Below are 21,483 nucleotides of genomic sequence, written 5' to 3' on the forward strand. Positions count from 1 at the left end.
CCTTGAACCTCTCTGAACTACCATCTCATCTCTGACCTCCCTTTCCTCTCCAAGATCCTTTTATGTGTTGTGACATGTCAGATACATGCCTACCTCTCCCTAAGCTCCCTGCTTGAACTCCTGCAATCAGATCTCTACTCTCTCCCACAGTACTGAAACAGCCTGAACCAACGTCACAAACTATATTTTCCGTGACAGTAACCATGGTATATTATCCCTCCTCGACTTCTCTGAAACCTTCGACAAGGTTCATCACATGATCCTCCTCCAATGTCTTTCTTCCACTGTCCACTGATTGGGACTGTATTTGTATGGCTTCATTCTTACCTATCCTATCATAGCCAGGGCATCCTTAATAATCGCTTCTCTTCCCACCCCACATCATCCTCTCCAAAGTCCACTGATGATCTATCCGTGGCCCCCTCCTCTTCCTTATCTATTTGGTAATACTATCTTCAAACATAAGGTCAGCTTCCACAAATTTGCTGATGACACACAGCTCTGCCTCTTCGCCAGCTCTCTTGATCTCTCACTGCACTCTGTGCTGTCAGGTGGCTTGTCCAATGGATGAGCCGCAACTTTCTCCAGCTGAACGTTGGGAAGACTAAAGCCGTCGTTTTCAGCCCCCACAATCAACACCATCTCCTCCGAGACACTGCCTGAGGCTGAAGCACTGTTTATAACTTCTTGTTTGAACCCGAGCTGAGGCTCTGTCCTGCACCATATCATAAGTTATTCTGTATTATATTCTCGATAGAATTTTTTTGAAAAGCCATTGGCTGATGTCACTAGAAGTTTTCTGTAATAGAAACTCTCTCCCGACTGTGCAAAATGGGTTGCACGCAAGTTTCCGAGCACCTGTTATTTCTAATTATTGAAAATAATTTTTCTTGTCCGAAAAAAGGCGTGGTGCACATTTAACAAGTCCTGGGAAACAAAGACAGCGAGTGTCAGTGCTCATTGAAATGGAGCGCAACAATCTCCCACCACTGTGCCTTTGATCTGGTTTGTCTGACAGTTCCCCATCCAGTGGCCTGGCGACGGGGCAATATATTTTACACATGATTGAGTGAACTGAAGAAACCAATTTGTTTTCCACATCATACTAAAAAGTGAGAACTCTGTGGGGATAAATACACTCCATGGTAAAGAATTAGTAAACAGTTCAAAAGGTTACTGAAAACGACTGAGAAACAGTTTAAATATCATATTTGCATTTTGCTTCTGGGCATATTTCATTCTTCACTGTGAAGTATGAAATGGATTCTGAAATCAAACTGTGGTGATGTTGTAAATTGCAGCAATTCAATCAATCATTAAACATTGCCACTAGGCAGTAAAGTTTATTTTTGCAGTGAGACTTCATTTCATAAAGCAAAGCTTTAAAATATATAATTAGCTGTGCCATCAATTCATCTGTTATCTGCACCACATCCTAATTCAATTGAATGTGTAGGACAGGTGAAAGAAAGAAGCAATTTGTTTCTACTGTTGATATGAAATCACAGTATCGCCAATGAGCCACGAATCACACCAGAATGGTTCAGTGCATTTACAAAAGTAAATCGAAAACGTGTTAGAACACCGCAACAACAGCTACTATGTACATGGATGCAGCGTCTGAGATTCACAACAATCTGTTGCTCGACCTCATTTGGTATTTAGAAGCACGACTAGTGATCGCCTCAAGCTTTAATCAACTCCTGGTTGCCTAATCCATCAGAGAGCCCATATGTAGAGATTTGTAAATAGTTCAGTAGAACTTAAAACTCTTATCTGCTGGGCAGCAATTACTGCTTCCTGGTGGAGATTTGGATTTGATAAATTCTTTATATTTTTTTAATCAGCAGCAAAGTAAATTTAAATTTCTGAAGAATAAATTCGGAATTCCTGGCAACAGGGAAAATAGCAGAAAATGTTAACCATAATAAATATAAAAAAGGTTAATTCCAAATCAGTACAGTACAGTATATTAAGTACCACTTTGGACTAAGGTGATTAAAGGTCCGAGTTGATTAAAACACACAAACTGCGGTATTTTGCTGGGAGCTGCAGTGCCCCGTAAGTACATTCTTATCTGTAGATACGGGAGAGTAAAGCAGTTTTATTCCAGAAAAAAAAGCACATAACTAACATGCTTAATGATTAAATTATTTAGCAGTCGGAGCTCTATCATAGGAAATGTGGCATTCCATGTATGATTGCTGATCTCTACAATTTGCCTCTGGTGCTGTAAATCATTTCCAAAATTCATGCACCAAAGAGCAGAGGTCAGTGATGCGTGTACACAAAAGCACATACCGCTGGATCCCAGGCATCATCGCAATTGTAATGAATATTTTCAAAATAATCAATATTTTTGGAAGTAAACTGCTCTATTCACCCACAAGAGTGATGCTCCTTTTAAATTGATTCTCTATCCCATGTTGCATTCGAGAGCCTGCTTGCAGATTTGAAAGTTCCTTTGCATGATTTAGTAATCTATCTGGACTTCAAAGTTAATCTTGTTACAATTATTTATTTGTCTCTTCCATATGCTTGCACATATAAAAGTCTAATTGAGAGTAGAGCATTTGAGCACATTTCACACTGGAACGGAACCACAGGGCAATAGCTAAGTGCTACGATAAGCTTCAAATGCCTTGTCTTTCGTAGTTACCAGTTATCGTTTTTAAAAGAAGCACTCCCCTAAAGCCATCTAACCATTATTTTGTGGGGGAGAGCAGGGTAAACAAGGAAAAGTAGATTTTTCATGGCTTTACATGCCAGCTCTTCCTCCCCTTCCGGTAATGTTTCAATAAGAAAATAGTTTCTCCATCTCCCTTCGTCTGTCTGATTTGTGTGTGATTACTCTGAATATTTTTGCAAATCCTGATTTATATTGCTTCCTTCAATGAATAACTGGAACAATTTCAGAAGGAAAATGATATTATTTGACTGCTAGCTAGTCCCGATTGTCTATCTTCTGTACAGTTCAGTACATCGATCATTACTTCGTCAAGGCAGGTCCAGAGGACGGTGGAAAAGCTGATGTGTAGAGAACTGTGTTTAAGGAACAAAGAATACTGCATTTCTTCAACCAACATCATTGTTTGAGGGGAAGGGGAAGTGGAAAGAATGGCAATCCAAAGTAATGTTGCTCAGCAGGATGGAGAATCCATCCATCTGCGAGTTATAGCAGTTCATGCATCCTTGACTGAACTGCAAGTCTTGGCTTGCAGCCAACTTAAAGGAGAAGTGGGGGATTATTCCACAAGACTGCTGAGCAAATATCCTCAAAGGCAAAATGATTTAAGATGAGCTCATATTGTGACTGAAGTTCTTGCGGAATGAGTCTCAACCTTGAGTGTTCATCACTTTTAGAATCGATAGCAATGCCAACTAGTTTCCCTGCGTGTTGTGCCAGGTGGACCGGTCTTGGCCACATAGGAGACAAACAGACGACTTTGGCTCTCAGATCACGCACATATGACCAAACCACCCTGTTTATACCAAACCATGAATGGTAAAAAATAAAATGGTTATATCGGATTAACACCTTCAACAGAAAGCTACATCAATCTATGAGCACTCCTCTACATGCCATGCCAGATAGGGACAGCCTCATAGAAAATTAAGTTCTCCTCCTCTTCTCCAAATTCAGACTAAACTAAAATTGTTATTGAGCTGTCTTTCATGGGAGGAACTTTAATACACAGGCATTGACCACCTTGAAGAGGAGATGCAGATGGTGATGTAACACCCAGTTTGCCATACAAATTACTACATAAATCACAATCTTACAACAGTTGTTATGACTCACACATTAGTGAAGCCATATATTTCCACTTGGTCACCGGCAGTGAAAACCTCAGTTGCAATTTTAATCATAGATACATGCAGCACCGCCCATCAAAGAGCTACCCAACTAGTCCCACTCCCCTGCTCTTTCCCCAGAACCTTGCAATATTTTCCTCTTCAAGTATTTATCCAATTACTTTTTGAAAGTATTGAATCCACCAGGTAGTGCATGCCAGATCATCATAACTTGCTGCATAAAATAAATTTTCATCTCACCTCAGGTTCTTTTGCCAATTATCTTAAATCTGTGTCCTCTGGTTACCAACCCTCCTGTGTGGGGAACACTTTCCCCTTAATTACTCTATCAAAACCTCTCATAATGTTGAGCACCTTGATTAAATCTCTCGTTAACTTTCTCTACTCTAAGGAGAGCAATCCCAGCTTCTTTAATTTCTCCACTCAACTGAAGTCCTTCATCCCTGGTACCATTCTGGTAAATCTCCACTGCACCCTCTCCAACACCTTGACATCCTTTCTAAGGTGTGGTGTCCAGAATTGGCAACAAAACTTCAGTTGAGGCCTAACCAATGATTTATAAAGGTTTAGAATAACTTCCTTGCTTTTGTACTCTATATCCTCAACCCTCCCCGTCCTCTATTTACAAAGCCAATGATCCCATATTTTTTTTTAAACACAGCATTAGCATTTACCACCATCAAAGATTTGTGTACGTAAACAGCAGCGCATTTGGAAAATGGTGACATGATAGGTCCAAGTCAGCATGGATTTGTGAAAGGGAGATCATGCTTGACAAATCTTCTGGAATTTTTTGAGGATGTTTCCAATAAAGTGGACAAAGGAGTACCAGTTGATGTGGTATAGTTGGACTTTCAGAAGGCTTTCGACAAGGTCCCACACAGGAGATTAATGTGCAAAGTTAAAGCACATGGGATTGGGGGTAGTGTGCTGACGTGGATTGAGAACTGGTTGTCAGACAGGAAGCAAAGAGTAGGAGTAAATGGGTAGTTTTCGGAATGGCAGGCAGTGACTAGTGGGGTACCGCAGGGTTCTGTGCTGGGGCCCCAGTTGTTTACATTGTACATTAATGATTTAGACGAGGGGATTAAATGTAGTATCTCCACATTTGCGGATGACACTAAGTTGGGTGGCAGTGTGAGCTGCGAGGAGGATGCTATGAGGCTGCAGAGTGACTTGGATAGGTTAGGTGAGTGGGCAAATGCGTGGCAGATTAAGTATAATGTGGTTAAATGTGAGGTTATCCACTTTGGTGGTAAAAACAGAGAGACAGACTATTATCTGAATGGTGACAGATTAGGAAAAGGGAAGGTGCAACGAGACCTGGGTGTCATGGTACATCAGTCATTGAAGGTTGGCATGCAGGTACAGCAGGCGGTTAAGAAAGCAAATGGCATGTTGGCCTTCATAGCGAGGGGATTTGAGTACAGGGGCAGGGAGGTGTTGCTACAGTTGTACAGGGCCTTGGTGAGGCCACACCTGGAGTATTGTGTACAGTTTTGGTCTCCTAACTTGAGGAAGGACATTCTTGCTATTGAGGGAGTGCAGCGAAGATTCACCAGACTGATTCCCGGGATGGTGGGACTGACCTATCAAGAAAGACTGGATCAACTGGGCTTGTATTCACTGGAGTTCAGAAGAGTGAGAGGGGACCTCATAGAAACGTTTAAAATTCTGACGGGTTTGGACAGGTTGGATGCAGGAAGAATGTTCCCAATGTTGGGGAAGTCCAAAACCAGGGGTCACAGTCTAAGGATAAGGGGTAAGCCATTTAGGACCGAGATAAGGAGAAACTTCTTCACCCAGAGAGTGGTGAACCTGTGGAATTCTCTACCACAGAAAGTAGTTGAGGCCAATTCACTAAATATATTCAAAAGGGAGTTAGATGAAGTCCTTACTACTCGGGGGATCAAGAGGTATGGCGTGAAAGCAGGAAGGGGGTACTGAAGTTTCATGTTCAGCCATGAACTCATTGAATGGCGGTGCAGGCTAGAAGGGCTGAATGGCCTGCTCCTGCACCTATTTTCTATGTTTTTTCTATGTTTCTAAACCTCTTGGTCTCTCAGGATATAAACCTCCAGGTTCCTGCACCCCCTTTAAAATTACTTTATATAATATATACATATAATATTTGCATTATTTTGACATTAGGGCCCCAAGTCTGTAAAGTGTATTTTTTTATCAGCGAGGAAAGCATTGGTAACAAGGTCAACAAAGTGGTAGTTGTTTGAACCGGACAATTTTAAGACCATTAATGCAACATAAGACTACACACTATGAGGCCGAAATTGTCCCGCTCGATAAGGCCTCTGGAAAATGGCGGCCACGGGGCAGCGCAGAATGGCTGCCGATTCTCCGTGGAGGGGCTGCCATTTTAGAAATTGCCCTTCCTCAGGAGCGGAGTGGTGCCTGGGACCGCTGTGCCAGTTTTCCCGTCACAACGTGCACGCGCCGACCCCTTTCTGTCTGGCAGGGACTGCCCTCGTGAAATTGCCCCGCGGGAGAGGCCCCGTCACCGGCCGGTGCCCCCGACAACTTCTGCTGTCGGTGCATTGTGAAATGGTGGCACACCACCTGAGGGCACATTGTTGCGACCGCCATGTTAATTTTTTTGTCGGCCGACTGCCAGGTCAGCCCGACAATTATGCCTCCGGGATCGGCCGGGCCATCAACAGGCAGCTCGGCACCCCCTCTTGGGTGCCAGGCCGTTGGCCCGGCTGAAACTCTTCCTCCTGGCCCAGTGGACCTAACTAAAATATCTGCAGAGTTCGCAGCGGCCCTCCCCTTTAACTGAAGGGGAGAGATTTTGTGACGCATCCGCGTCATGCTGAAAGCATCAATGCAATGCTGATGACTGATCGGGGCGGCAGACCCGCTGAGGTCACTTCCGCTCCGCACTCGACCGAAACACTGCACCACAGAGAAAAAAAACACAAAGTGCTTAATTTCTCCGGTATCTCTGTCCCATGGACTGGGGCAGAGAAAAACTTACAAAAATGGTAGGTGCGCCCCGTTTCAGATGGAAAGCAATTTCTACCCTTATGTCTTTCCTGAAAGGTGGAGGGGAAGATAGGATTGCCATCAACTCAGCTGGAGTGATCCCGCTGAAAGACTGAACTGAGTTACTACAAAATGGCAGTTAACATTAGATGCAAAACTAAAATCCTGTGATTTCCACAGTTTCTGAATTAACAGTAATCATTCCTTTGGTAAGCAGACAAATCCGCCAACAATCTGAAACTTACCCCTGTGAAGCAAAAGGTCGGCAGAAGATTCGGATTTGAGACTTTCCAGGTTTACGTATCCTTCTACATTGGAAAGCTGAGCAATGTTGGTTCCGCTCATCCAGAGAATATATTCTGATCTGTCCATTTTTCAGGCATGGACAGGTCATCCTATTGATACAGGTGGCGCCTCCACCTTTAGGTCATTTGGTAAGTGTTGTGTATCTGTAAAGCATGCACTCCCATGTTCCGTCACCAGGGAGTGTATCCCCTGAAGTCCCAAGGGGTCCCAGCATCCCTTGGGAGCACAGTATATAAGCCGGCCCCTCAGGCCTGTTACACACTTTGGAGTGTCTTAATAAAAACTGAGGTCACTGTTACTTTAACCTCCCTGTGTGCAGTCTCATCTGTGTCAGGAACACAATAACTGGCAACGAGTATACGAATCCAACGCAAAGATGCAGCAAACTGTGGGCATCCTGGAAAAGTTCTCAGAGGGTGAGGACTGGGAACGAATGGCTAGACCAGTACTTTGTAGCCAATGAGCTGGACGGAGAAGGAAGCGCTGCAAAAAGGAGAGCGGTCCTCCTCACGGTCTGTGGGGCACCGACCTACAGCCTCATGAAGAATCTTCTGGCTCCGGTGAAACCCAGAGATAAGTCGTATGAGGATCTGTGTACACTGGTTCGGGAGCATCTTAACCCGAGGGAGAGCGTGCTGATGGCAAGGTATCGGTTCCACACGTGCCGGCGATCTGAAGGTCAGGAAGTGGAGAGCTACGTCGCCGAGCGTAGGCGACTTGCAGGACAATGTGAGTTTGATGACTACCTCCAGCAGATGCTCAGAGACTTTTTTGTACTGGGCATTAGCCACAAGACCATCCTACGAAAACATTTGACTGTAGAAACACCGACCCTCAGTAAGGCCATTGCTATAGCACAGGCGTTTATGTTCACCAGTGACAATACCAAACAAATCTCTCAGCACACAAGTGCTAGCAATGTTCACAAATTGGAACTGTGTTTGCGAGCAGAAATGTACAGGGCAGAAACCACGAGTCTGCAATGGCCAGCAGGCCTCAGGTGAGCCATGTGACTCAGAGTCTGCAACAAAGAATGAATGCAAGGCAATTCACACCTTGTTGGTGTTGTGGAGGCTTCCATTCAGCCGATTCATGCCGCTTCAAAGGGTATGTTTGCAAGAGCTGTGGAACAATGGGGCACCTCCAACGAGCTTGCAGACAGGCTGCAAGCTCTGCAAAACCTGCTAACCACCACGTGGCAGAGGAAGATCGGTCCATGGTGGATCAAAGAAATTTTGAGCCTCAGAGAGGAGGCAGATGCTGAAGTACACGGGGTGCACACATTTTCAATGAAATGTCCACCTATAATGCTAAATGTAAAATTGAATGGCTTACCCGTAGGCATGGAGCCGGACACTGGCGCTAGCCAATCCATCATGAGTCAAAAGATGTTTGAGAGACTGGTGCAACAAGCCACTCAGGCTAGCCCTGAGCCCCATGCACACGAAACTGAGAACGTACACCAAAGAGCTCATCACTGTCCTGGGCAGCGCCATGGTCAAGGTCACCTACGAGGGCACGGTGCATGAACTGCCACTCTGGATTGTCCTGGGTGATGGCCCCACACTGCTTGGAAGGACTGGCTGGGCAAAATCCGCTGGAAGTGGGATGACATCAGAGCACTATCACATGTCGATGAGGCCTCATGTACCCAGGTTCTTAACAAATTTATTTCCCTTTTTGAGCCAGGCATTGGAAACTTTTCCGGGGCGAAGGTGCGGATCCACTTGGTCCCAGAGGCACGACCCATTCACCACAAAGCGCGAGCGGTACTTCACATGATGAGGGAGAGTGGAAATCAAGCTGGACAGGCTGCAATGCGAGGGCATCATCTCCCCAGTGGAATTCAGCGAGTGGGTCAGCCCGATTGTTCCAGTACACAAAAGTGATGGCACGGTCAGGATTTGCAGCGATTATAAAGTAGCTATTATTCGTTTATCCTTACAGGACCAATACCCGCTACCTGAGGCAGACGACCTATTTGCGACGCTGGCAGGAGGCAAGACGTTCACCAAGCTCGACCTGACTTCGGCCTACATGACGCAGAAGCTGGAGGAGTCTTCGAAGGGCCACACCTGCATCAACATGCACAAGGGACTGTTCATCTACATCAGATGCCCATTTGAAATTCGGTCGGCTGCAGCGATCTTCCAGAGAAACATGGAGAGCCTACTCAAGTCGGTACCACACACAGTGGTTTTTCAGGACGACATATTGGTCACGGGTCGGGACACCGTCGAACACCTACAAAACCTGGAGGAGGTCCTCCAGCGACTGGATCGCGCAGGGCTGCGGCTGAAGAGGTCGAAATGCGTCTTCATGTCAACAGAAGTGGAATTTTTGGGGAGAAAGATCGCAGCGGACGGCATTCGGCCCACAGACGCCAAGACAGAGGCTATCAGGAACGCACCCAAGCCACAGAACGTCACGGAGCTGCGGTCGTTCCTGGGACTCCTCAACTAATTTGGTAACTTCTACCGGGGTTAAGCACCTTCTTAGAGCCCCTACATGTGTTATCGCGTAAAGGTGAGAACTGGGTATGGGGAAAAAACCAAGTAATTGCTTTTGAGAAAGCCAGAAACATTATATGCTCCAACAAGCTGCTTGTATTGTATAAGCCGTGTAAAAGACTTGTGCTAGCATGTGATGCGTTGTCGTACGGAGTCGGGTGTGTATTACAACAAGCTAACGTAGCGGGGAAGTTGCAACCTGTCGCCTATGCCTCCAGGAGCTTGTCTAAGGCCGAGAGGGCCTACAGCATGATTGAGAAAGAGGCATTAGCGTGTGTGTTCGGGGTAAAGAAAATGCATCAGTACCTGTTTGGCCTCAAATTTAAGCTGGAAACCGATCACAAGCCCCTCATATCCCTGTTCGCTGAAAACAAGGGGATAAATACGAATATGCCTCAACCTGCATACAAAGGTGGACACTCGCACTATCAGCGTATAACTATACCATCCGCCACAGGCCAGGCACCGAGAAATGTGCGGATGCTGTCAGTCGGCTAACATTGCCCACCACGGGGGTGGAAATGGCGCAGCCTGCAAACTTGTTGATGGTGGCGCAGCCCGCAGACTTGTTGATGGTCATGGAAGCGTTTGAAAATGATAAATCACCTGTCACGGCCCGCCAGAATAGGACTTGGACCAGCCAAGATCCTCTGCTGTCCCTAGTAAAAAACTGTTTACTGCATGGGAGCTGGGCCAGCAGCCCCGTTGAAATGCAAGAGCTAATAAAACTGTTCCAGCGGCAAAAGAACGGGCTGTCCATCCAGGCAGACTGCCTGTCGTGGGGTAACCGTGTAGTGCTACCCAAAAAGGGCAGGGAGACGTTCATCTCGGATCTCCACAGCACACACACGGGTATAGTAATGATGAAAGCGATAGCCAGATCCCACGTGTGGTGGCCCGGTATCGACTCTGACTTAAAGTCCTATGTACGGCAATGCAGCGTCTATGCTCAGTTGAGCAGCGTGCCCAGAGAGGCACCACTAAGTTTGTGGTCCTGGCCCTTCAGACCATGGTTGAGGATTCATGTCGACTATGTGGGCCCGTTTCTCGGTAAAATGTTCCTGGTGGTGGTGGTGATGGATGCTTTTTCAAAATGGATTGAATGTGAAATAATGTCGGGAAGCACCGCCACCATTGAAAGCCTGAGGGCTATGTTTGCCACCCACGGCCTGCCTGACATACTGGCCAGTGACAACGGGCCATGTTTCACCAGTGCCGAATTTAAAGAATTCATGACCTGCAATGGGATCAAACATGTCACCTCGGCCCTGCTTAAACCAGCCTCCAATGGGCAGGCAGAGCGGGCAGTACAAACCATCAAACAGAGCCTTAAACGAGTCACAGAAGGCTCACTTCAAATCCGCCTGTCCAGAGTACTGCTCAGCTACCGCATGAGACCCCACTCACTCACAGGGTTGTCCTCAGCTGAGCTACTCATGAAAAGGACACTTAAAACCAGACTCTCGCTGGTTCACCCCAACCTGCATGATCAGGTAGAGAGCAGGCGGCAGCAACAAAATGTAAATGATGGTCGCACCGCTGCATCACGGGAAATTGATCTGAATGACCCTGTGTATGTGCTAAACTATGGGCGTGGTCCCAAGTGGATTGCAGGCACGGTGATAGCTAAAGAAGGGAGATGGGCGTTTGTAGTCAAACTAGACAATGGACAAATTTGCAGAAAGCACCTGGACCAAACGAGGCTGCAGTTCACAGACTGCCCTGAACAACCCACAGCAGACACCACCTTTTTCGAGCCAACACACACCCAAATGATCAACGACACCACCCCAGACCAGGAAATTGAACCCATCACGCCCAACAGCCCAGGCTCACCCAGCAGCCCTGCAGGGCCAACATTACGCCAGCCCAGCGAGGGCACAGCCAACACACCCAGAACAAACATTTGTGCCGAGGCTGTCCACCAGGGAAAGAAAGGCTCCCAACCGCCTCAACTTGTAAATACTTTTCACTTTGACTTTGTGGGGGGGGGGGGGGGGGGGGAAAGGGGAAGAGTGATGTGTATCTGTAAAGCATGCACTCCCATGTTCCGCCACCAGGGAGCACATCCCCTGAAGTCCCAAGGGATCCCAGCATCCCTTGGGAGCACTGTATATAAGCCGGCCCCTAAGGCCTGTTCCTCACTCTGGAGTGTCTTAATAAAGACTGAGGTCACTGTTACTTTAACCTCCCTGTGTGCAGTCTCATCTATGTTAGGAATACAATAGTAAGATCTTTTGTTGGCTTAAGTTAAGTCAAAGGGAAGCACCGTGAATTGCTAATTGATACATACTGATTTAATGTCTCCTAAAAACTATGAAAATAAGTATCTTTGATATCTGAAGCACAGAGGTAGTCTCCGAGATAGACCACGTGAATGGCATGAACAGCAACAATCTCAAAGAATCTTGTAGAAGTCCCTCGTGAAGCCGTACACTTCAGCCATTAGCTGGTGGTGCAGTGTAAACCATGTCATGCAAAGATTTGAACCAAGATTTTACCACTGGCAATATCATCAGATAAATGCTTAACATTTTTGTATAACATTCCTCGGTATGGGTTAATGCTTACATTAAAATAGTAGACAGGGAGTGCCATATGACCCCATTAACCATTCAGCCTCCATTATTGCCAGTAATTACAGTGATGTCTAGACTTTGGTATTTTGTTTCCTTTATTTAGTTTGCTTCTAGAATCATTAGTTTTAAAATTTAAAGTTAACTGTTTGATTCTAATCTTACGACATAGTAACCACCAGCTAGGCGCTGCACAGCACTGGTATCAGAGGTGACAGTGAGCTGAATTTAGCTTAGAGTGGTAGGGCTGGGCTCAGTGAACCTACCTGCGAGGAGTACTATCTTCATTGGGTGGAATGATGATAACTTTAACAGTTACAGATGTTCTCAGCAGATCAATCATTTGTTCATGGGTCAGAGTTGCCACAGCAACTTTGCAGATCTCCACCAATCGGCTGCCCTGTCGGAGTCCTGCTTGCCATGCATAGCCGTAGGGTTCAACGTCTGCGACAATTCCTTCATAGTTAACGTGGAAACCAAGCTGGCCGAGCCCATTTCTCCGCAATGTCATTTCAACTGTCTCGCAGCCCTTCGTGGTCACCTGAAAAGGATGTAGACAGCGTTAGGATTGTGTGGGGAATGCAGCAATTTATATAGAATGCAAACCGACACGAGGGGCCAAACTGGCCTACTCCTGCTCCTATTTCTTATGTTCTTATTAAAATAGGTACAGCTTCCATTGTCAACACACAGCTTACATTGAGACAGGCGTTTTACATAGTTTACACAGAGTTGATGATGGTGAGCAGCAAGAGCAGTTATGACAGCATGATCGAAAAGACTGGCTTTTAAAGCCAGTGACAGAAGTAGCAAGGTGCAAGGATTGAGGGAGGGAGTTTCAGAGTGTAGTGGCAAGGCAGCTGAAACCGATAGTGAAGCAAAGCAGAAGGCCAGAACTGAAGGACTAAAGAGTACATAGAGATGGATGAGATTGCTGCGGTAGGGTGGGGCAAGTCCATGGAGGGATTTCTAAACAAGAACTTTGAATTTGGTACAATGGGAGGAGGTGGGGGGGCAAGGAGGCAATCCAGATAGATAGATTTTTAACTAATAAGGGAATTAAGGGTTATGGGGAGCGGGCGGGTAAGTGGAGCTGAGTCCACGGCCAGATCAGCCATGATCTTGTTGAATGGCGGAGCAGGCTCGAGGGGCTAGATGGCCTACTCCTGTTCCTAATTCTTATGTTCTTATGTTCTTATGTAGTATTGTACACCAGTACTAAAGTTCATAGTGAACACATTCAACCATCTTCCGCTGAAATGTTATTTGCAGAGAACACACCTCTTGCTCACTTTCCATCTCATGCCATCGCTTGGTTCACCTCGTGAAACAGGCAATCTGCTCTGAAACCTCACATATTACAGAATGGTCATGATTGCCCTGATATTGTCATATGGAAACCAGAATAGCCTTTGCCAACTTCAATCTTTAAGGCAATGCTTTGGATTTATAAAGCACTGGTCAGATTGACGACGACAATTTTTTTTATTTAAAGCACGTTAAGATAGAAAAATGCCTCAAGGCACTCACAGAGGCGTAATTCGACAAAATTCTGCATTGAGCCAAAGGAGGAAATATTAGGCAGGATGACTAAAAGCTTGCTTAAAGAGTTAGGTTTTAAGGAAGGTGCAAAGGAAGAAAGGCGGGTGGAGAGGCAGAAGAGGTTATGGAGAGAATTCCAGGGCTTACGGCCTAGACGGTTAAGGCGCATCTACCAATCGTAGGGTGTAGGGACTTTGAGATGCACAAGAGACCAAGCTTGGAGGAACGCAGAGTTCTCGTGGGTTATAGGGTTAGAGGAGTTTACAGAGACAGGGACAGACGAGGATGAAAATTTAAAATGGAGGTATTAAGGGTCTAGGAGCCAATGTACGTTAGCAATGACAAGGGTGATGGGTGAGTGGGACTTGGTGTGGGTTAGGACACAGACAGCAGAGTTTTAGGTCAGCTGAGGTTTATGGAATGGAGGTTGGGAGGCTGGTCAGGAGAGCATTGAATAGTCAAGTTGAGAAGTGACAAAGGCATGAATGAGGCTTTCGGCAACGGATGGGCTGAGGCAGGGGCAGAGATGGGTCATGTAATGGAGGTGGAAGTATTTGTGACGAAGTTGGAATTGGAAACCCGGCTCAGGGTCAAAAAGGAAGTCAAGATTGTGAATAGTCTACTTCAACTTGAGACAATGGCTGAGGAGTTCGAGGGGTTTTAATAGACTCAGTGGTTCCAATTGCACTCCGCTATTTTGGCTCAGTTCAGTATTCTATTGGAATACTTGCGATGCTCAATTTTCCCCTATCTATAGCATTTTACGCATGTGTTAAATTTCATCTGCTATTGTTCTGCCCACTTGTATATTTTGCTCAACTTATTTTGCATTTCCTGAGCTGCTTCCTCACGTTTAACAAACTCATGCTTGGTGCTCTGCGAATATGACGGGTTTGCACTGAGCTTCCAAATAAATCTTTATCAATTGGAACAATAGACGGCCCAAAACAGATCCCTGGGGCACCAGTCAGCACTTGCCTTCCTCCTGATACAAATTCTCTAATAAGTATGTGCTGCTTCCTATCGTTCAGCGAATTTCTTCTGTATTCGCATGTTTTACCCTGAATCGCCACTGCTTTCAATGTTTATGTAGTAACCTTTGGTGTGAAACTTTGTGAAATGCACCTCATTGTTGCCTTTTCCAGGTCCATTTGGGATGCCGGTTCCTCAAAGGTCAAGAAGGTTGGTCAGATGGCATTTTACCCTTCTGAATCCATGTTAGCTGCTGTTGACTAGGTTATCTTAGAGGCTCTCCTCAACTTTACTCCTGTTAACTTATTCCATTACTTTGCACAGTATTGGTATAAGGCTAATATGCCTGTGGTTGGTTGGGTTGGTTTTGGTTCCCTTTTTAAAAATAGCTCAAAGTACTTCAGGAAAGTAGATCCAGAGGACACGAATGGAAATAAATTAAATTTTGTACTGGCATCAGGAAACTTTGTTTAAATAATGACAAGTGTTTGAAATAATCGGAAGAGTATGAGCCTCAATATATCAAAAAGACTTATTTCATCCCAGCCTTTGTTATGCTTTTATGATAGTATAAACATTAATGAATTGGCCTTTGATTTGTTTTCTTTGCTGCACCATAAAGCATTCCGAGATTTCTTTCCAACATGAGCAGCACTACATAAATGCAGGGAGCTGTTGTTCAATGTATGGACATGGTTAACAGAATGAATAAAATAGCTATTTGTTCTAGACTGCATGACTGCCACTAAAACCATCGGTGGACTCTCAAACTATGGTAAATAACCAAACTGGCAAGCAAATCCCTACCTGGGAAAAGGAGATAGGTGAGAGCAAGGAGACCGAATGAGAGCACTACAAATATGAGTTTATGAAAAACAATGTTTTACCAAAACAAAACAGTACTTTGAGGCATTTAACGTCTTATCTGATGTGATGCCACAACTGATGTTCAAATGTACATGAATTAATACTTTGCCGTTGAAACACACAACACATAATTAACACGAGCTTAATCTCCTGATAGGAAGCTTCACCCAACCATTAAGCAATTAATAAACATAGGGTACCTGGAAAACGATAAAACAGATAGTTTGTTTTGTGTTGAAGATGAAGCATGCTACATAACCATTGACTGTATACAGATTTAGAGGCTAGGTGCCACTCAGACGCAGGTACTTTTTATGCCTGTCTGGAGTAAAAATAAAACGGGGAAGGTGGCTCAAGCGTGGCGAACAAGGGAAATTAAGGATAGTGTTAAATCCATGGAAGAGGCATATAAATTGGCCAGAAAAAGCAGCAAACCTGAGGACTGGGAGAAATTTAGAATTCAGCAGAGGAGGACAAAAGGTTTAATTAGGAGGGAACATAAAAACTGATTGCAAAAGCTTCTATAGATATGTGAAGAGAAAAAGATTAGTGAAGACAAACATAGGTCCCTTGCAGTCAGATTCAGGTGAATTTATAATGGGGAACAAAGAAATGGCAGACCAATTGAACAAATACTTTGGTTCAGTCTTCAGGAAGGAAGACACAAATAACCTTCCGGAAATACTAGGGGACCGAGGATCTAGTGAGAAGAAGGAACTAAAGGAAATCCTTATTAGGCGGGAAATTGTGTTAGGGAAATTGATGGGATTGAAGGCCGATAAATCCCCAGGGCTTGATAGTCTGCATTCCAGAGTACTTAAGGAAGTGGCCCTAGAAATAGTGGATGCATTGGTGATCATTTTCCAATAGTCTATCAACTCTGGATCAGTTCCTATGGACTGGAGGGTAGCTAATGTAACACCACTTTTTTAAAAAGGGAGAGAGAAAATGGGTAATTATAGACCGGTTAGCCTGACATCAGTAGTGGGGTAAATGTTGGAATCAATTATTAAAGATGAAATAGCAGCGCATTTGGAAATCAGTGACAGGATCGGTCCAAGTCAGCATGGATTTATGAAAGGGAAATCAAGCTTGACAAATCTAGAATTTTTTGAGGATGTAACTAGTAGAGTGGACAAGGGAAAACCAGTGGATGTGGTGTATCTGGACTTTCAAAAGGCTTTTGACAAGGTCCCACACAAGAGATCGATGTGCAAAATCAAAGCACATAGCATTGAGGGTAATGTACTGACGTGGATAGGGAACTAGTTGGCAGACAGGAAGCAGAGAGTCGGGATTAACGGGTCCTTTTCAGAATGGCAGCCAGTGACTAGTGGAGTGCCGCAGGGCTGAGTGCTAGGACCCCAGCTATTTACAATATACATCAATGATTTAGATGAAGGAATTGAGTGTAATATCTCCAAATTTGTAGATGACACTAAGCTGGATAGCGCTGTGAGGAGGATGCAAAGAGACTGCAGGGTGACTTGGACAGGTTAGGTGAGTGGGCAAATGCATGGCAGATACAATATAATGTGGATAAATGTGAGGTTATCCACTTTGGTGGCAAAAACACGAAGGCGGCAGATTAGGAAAAGGGGAGGTGCAGCGAGGCCCGGGTGTCATGGTACATCAGTCATTGAAAGTTGGCATGCAGGTACAGCAGGCGGTGAAGGCGGCAAATGGCATGTTGGCCTTCATAGCTAGGGGATTTGAGTATAGGAGCAGGGAGGTCATACTGCAGTTGTACAGGGCCTTAGTGAGGCCTCACCTGGAATATTGTGTTCAGTTTTGGTCTCCTAATCTGAAGGAGGACATTCTTGCTTTTGAGGGAGTGCAGCAAAGGTTCACCAGACTGATTCCCAGGATGGCAGGACTGACATACGAGGAGAGACTGGATCGACTGGGCCTGTATTCACTGGAGTTTAGAATGATGAGAGGGGATCTCATAGAAACATATAAAATTCTGACGACTGGACAGGTTAGATGCAGGAAGAATGTTCCCGATGTTGGGGAAGTCCAGAACCAGGGGACACAGTCTAAAGAAAAGGGGTAAGCCATTTAGGACTTAGATGAGGAGAAAATTCTTCACTCAGAGTTGTTAATCTGTGGAATTCTCTACTGCAGAGAGTTGTTGATGCCAGTTCACTGGATATATTCAAGAGGGAATTAGATATGGCCCTTACAGCTAAAGGGATCAAGGGGTAATGGAGAGAAAGCAGGAAAGGGGTACTGAGGTGAATGATCAGCCATGATCTTATTGAATGGTGGTGCAGGCTCGAAGGGCTGAATGGCCTACTCCTGCACCTATTTTTCTATGTTTCTATGTTTCACTTTTTCATAAATGCAGATTTTTTAAAAAAGTAACTGGGGGAGAAATTGGCTAACCCCAGCAAACGGGTGTGGGCATCATAGTGCGTGATTGACCTGCGCCCGTTCATCGAGTTGCAGGCAGCACGGTAAATACATGGTTGCTGCGTGCAGCCGGCGCTACCCACGCTGATCATTGTCTGCACGCATCAGAAGGGGGCCCAATATCACGAGTGGCCAGCACTACTTAAAATTCAGCCTGCACCTCTTAAGGTGCATTGTGGCTACAAGAAATATAAGAGCATAAGAAATAGGAGCAAGAGTAGGCCATTTGGCCCCTCGAGCCTACTCCACCATTTAATAAGATCATGGCTGATCTGATCATGGACTCAGCTCCACTTCCCTGCCTACTCCCCATAACCCTTTACTCCCTTATCGCTCAAAAATCTGTCTATCTCTGTCTTAAATATATTCAATGACCCAGCCTTCACAGCTCTCTGGAGCAGAGAATTCCACAGATTTACAACCTGCAGAAGAAATTCCTCCTCATCTCAGTTTTAAATGGGCAGCCCCTTATTCTGAGACTATGCCCCCTAGTTTTAGTTTTGCCTATGAGTGGAAATATCCTCTCTGCATCCACCTTGTCAAGCTCCCTCATTATCTTATATGTTTCGATAAGATCACCTCTCATTCTTCTGAACTCCAATGAGTATAGGCCCAACCTGCTCAACCTATCTGCTGGGAGTCATTTGAAAATGGATTCTGTGCTCTGATACTTTGAAAAATTGTTGAACATGCAAGAGAGCATGCACTGGAGGTCTTGGTGGAAGAAGTGCAAAGGAGGAAAGACGTCCTGTATCCACAGGGGAGCAGGAGGCCTTCCAGATAGATGCGCCGGAGGCAGTAGGGAGAAGTAACGGCAGAGGTCAATGCCAGGAGTGTTGCTCCAAGTACATGGATGCCGTGCAGGAAGAAGTTTAATTATCTCATACAAGTTGTTACGGTCAACGAGTTCATCTTCAAATAGCATATCCTACCAACTGCACCACTAGCCTCATCCACAGCTCAATTCACAACACCCCCATCAACTTGTAAGCTCTGCCAATCAGTACTCAACCCTACAATTCATATGCTTTACCACACTTACACACTTAACACTGCTGCAAGCCTGACACTCACAGCTCGCACACACTGGCAGCTATTCAACCATGACAGCCACATCACCCAAACATATTGCAGGACACTCACTGACACACTTCGTGCTTTCTTGCAGGAGAAGGTGGCGCAGAAGAGCAGGCAGCAACAAAGAACTAAGGACAAGCGTGCCCGCATGTTTTAACCTCCATGGAGGAGACAGTGTTGGCCATCATGAGAACAGGCATCACTGAGGCAGTGGCTACTGGCAGGGCTGAAGTGATTGATGATGAGGGTCTTCTTAGAACATAAGAGTGGTAGTAGGCCCCTCGAGCCTGCTCCGCCATTCAATATCATGGCTGATCTGATCATGGGCTCAGCTCCACTTCTCTGCCTGCTCCCCATAACCCTTTACTCACTTATCACTCAAAAATCTGTCTATCTCCATCTTAAATATATTCGAAGATCCAGCCTCCACAGCTCTCCGGGGCAGAAAATTCCACAGATTTACAACCCTCAGAGAATAAATTCCTCCTCATCTCATTTTTAAATGGGCGGCTTCTTATTCTAAAACTATGCCCCCATGAGTGGAAACATCCTCTCTGTATCCACCTTGTCAAGCCCCCTCATAATCTTATATATCTCAATAAGATCACCTCGCATTATTCTGAACTCCAATGAGTACAGGCCTAACCTGCTCAACCCCCTCATCTCAGGAATCAACCTCGTGAACCTTCTCTGAATTGCTTCCAATGCAAGTATATCCCTCCTTAAATAAGGAAGCCAAAACTGTACGCAGTACTCTAGGTGTGGCCTCACCAATACCCTGTACACTTGTAGCAGGACTTCCCTGCTTTTATACTCCATCCCCCTTGCAATAAAGGCTAACATTCCATTTGCCTTCCTGATTACCTTTTGTACCTACATACTAACTTTTTGTGTTTCATGCACAAGGATCCCCAGGCCCCTCTGTATTGCAGCATTTTGTAATTTTTCTCCATTTAAAGGCAGTCCCCCGGAGTTGAGGATGGCTTGCTTTCACACGAAAATGAGTTCTAAGGTGACTGATGAGACCATTGTGGGATCCTGCTGGTCTCTGGTAAGAGGGAATGAGGTGAAGCCATCTCTCTTTGTATAGAGCACCTCAGTGACCTCCTTTTTGCAGCAGTGCACTGCAAACTGTGAGATGTTGCTTAGATCGCCAGCAACAGCCTGGAATGAGCTAGGCACATAAAAATTCAGAGCCACGGTCACCTTGACAGCTACAGGCAATGCATTCCTTGCCCTGCTCTGATATTGCAGTTGTGGCTGCAGCAGCGGCTGATTTCTGTCACAACCTCCTTAGTGAAGTGAAGATGTCTCAGGCATTGGCTATCGCTGAAGTGGAGGTGAGAGAATTGCTTTCTAAAGACCCATGGCAGATATGGCCTCCTGCTGAGAGTCCTTCTCGCCTTCCAGCAGCTTGACTTGCTCTGCATTGCCTCTCTTCATTCTCCCAGTCATGCTCAATCACAAGAGGAGGGCCTACCAGGCCACCCACGTCTGGAAGCAACTGGTTTGAGCACAAGTTTTTAAATCAACAAAGAAGTACTTCAGCACCAGCCAGGCCACTCCCTGTAGACTCTTGAAACTTTAGGCAAGTACTGGAAAGCTCCAAACGTGTGCAATTGCAGCAACAGCCAGAAGAAATAATCTCGCAGCTAACCTGCAAGTAGTTCATGATCCCTTTAAGTAGCGTTGATGGGATACTGATAGACATCATAATCTGCCTGCTCTGCATGCTGCTGGTGGACGTTGGGTGCACACATGCAAACCCCTTTACCAACATGGCATTCGGCGTACTTCCCATCGAAAGTATGCGCGTGTACCTCTGACGCTATTTTCAACCGGTAGGGGTCACGTAGCTGCTAAAAAAACAGGCGCTTCAGACCCAATTTCTCCCCTATTATATTGAGAAATAGAGTGATAGCACCAAATTCAAACACAGTAAAATAGAAGATGAGAAGCAGAAAGGTAGTACTTAGGTGATACAAAGCTTGGTTTTCAAAAAGCATGTCAATTTTATAAAAAGACTGAGGAATGAAGTTCCACATTTCTCAAGTTCATGGAAAGAAAGAGTTAAGAATAGAAGGTGCTGAGATGTATCGAGATTTCAACACTGAGGAATCAGGATGGAGAAAGTGGATATAGGAGAAAGTATTTGGAGTTTAGGAGGAACAAAGAAAAGGAATGACTCTCAGAATATTGTTGACAAAAGACAAGAAGGGTTGCAATAAAGAGAGGTGTTGCAGGCTGGAAGTTGGAATTGAGTGAAGATTCATCTATTTGAAGATGAGCTTTTTCTTGCAGCTTGTTCAGACTCCTTCCCAGATATGGGACCCCACATTACAACAGTGACTACACTCCAAAAGTACTTCATTGGCTTTAAAGCGCTTTGAGACATCTGGTGG

General features: G+C 45.2%; 1 protein-coding gene across 13 annotated transcripts in view; it reads right to left on the bottom strand.

Moving 5' to 3' along the window:
- sipa1l1 (signal-induced proliferation-associated 1 like 1) overlaps positions 1-21,483 on the bottom strand; it is a 459,559-nt gene that overhangs the window by 94,203 nt on the left and 343,873 nt on the right. For all 13 annotated transcript variants that reach the window (XM_070878865.1, XM_070878859.1, XM_070878868.1 and 10 more), the window contains one exon: positions 12,475-12,749. In XM_070878865.1, the coding sequence (XP_070734966.1) occupies positions 12,475-12,749 (275 nt within the window). The remainder of the gene's footprint in view (positions 1-12,474; positions 12,750-21,483) is intronic.

This window comes from Pristiophorus japonicus, chromosome 4 (assembly GCF_044704955.1).
Source record: "Pristiophorus japonicus isolate sPriJap1 chromosome 4, sPriJap1.hap1, whole genome shotgun sequence".
In the NCBI taxonomy this organism is placed as follows: Eukaryota; Metazoa; Chordata; class Chondrichthyes; family Pristiophoridae; genus Pristiophorus; species Pristiophorus japonicus.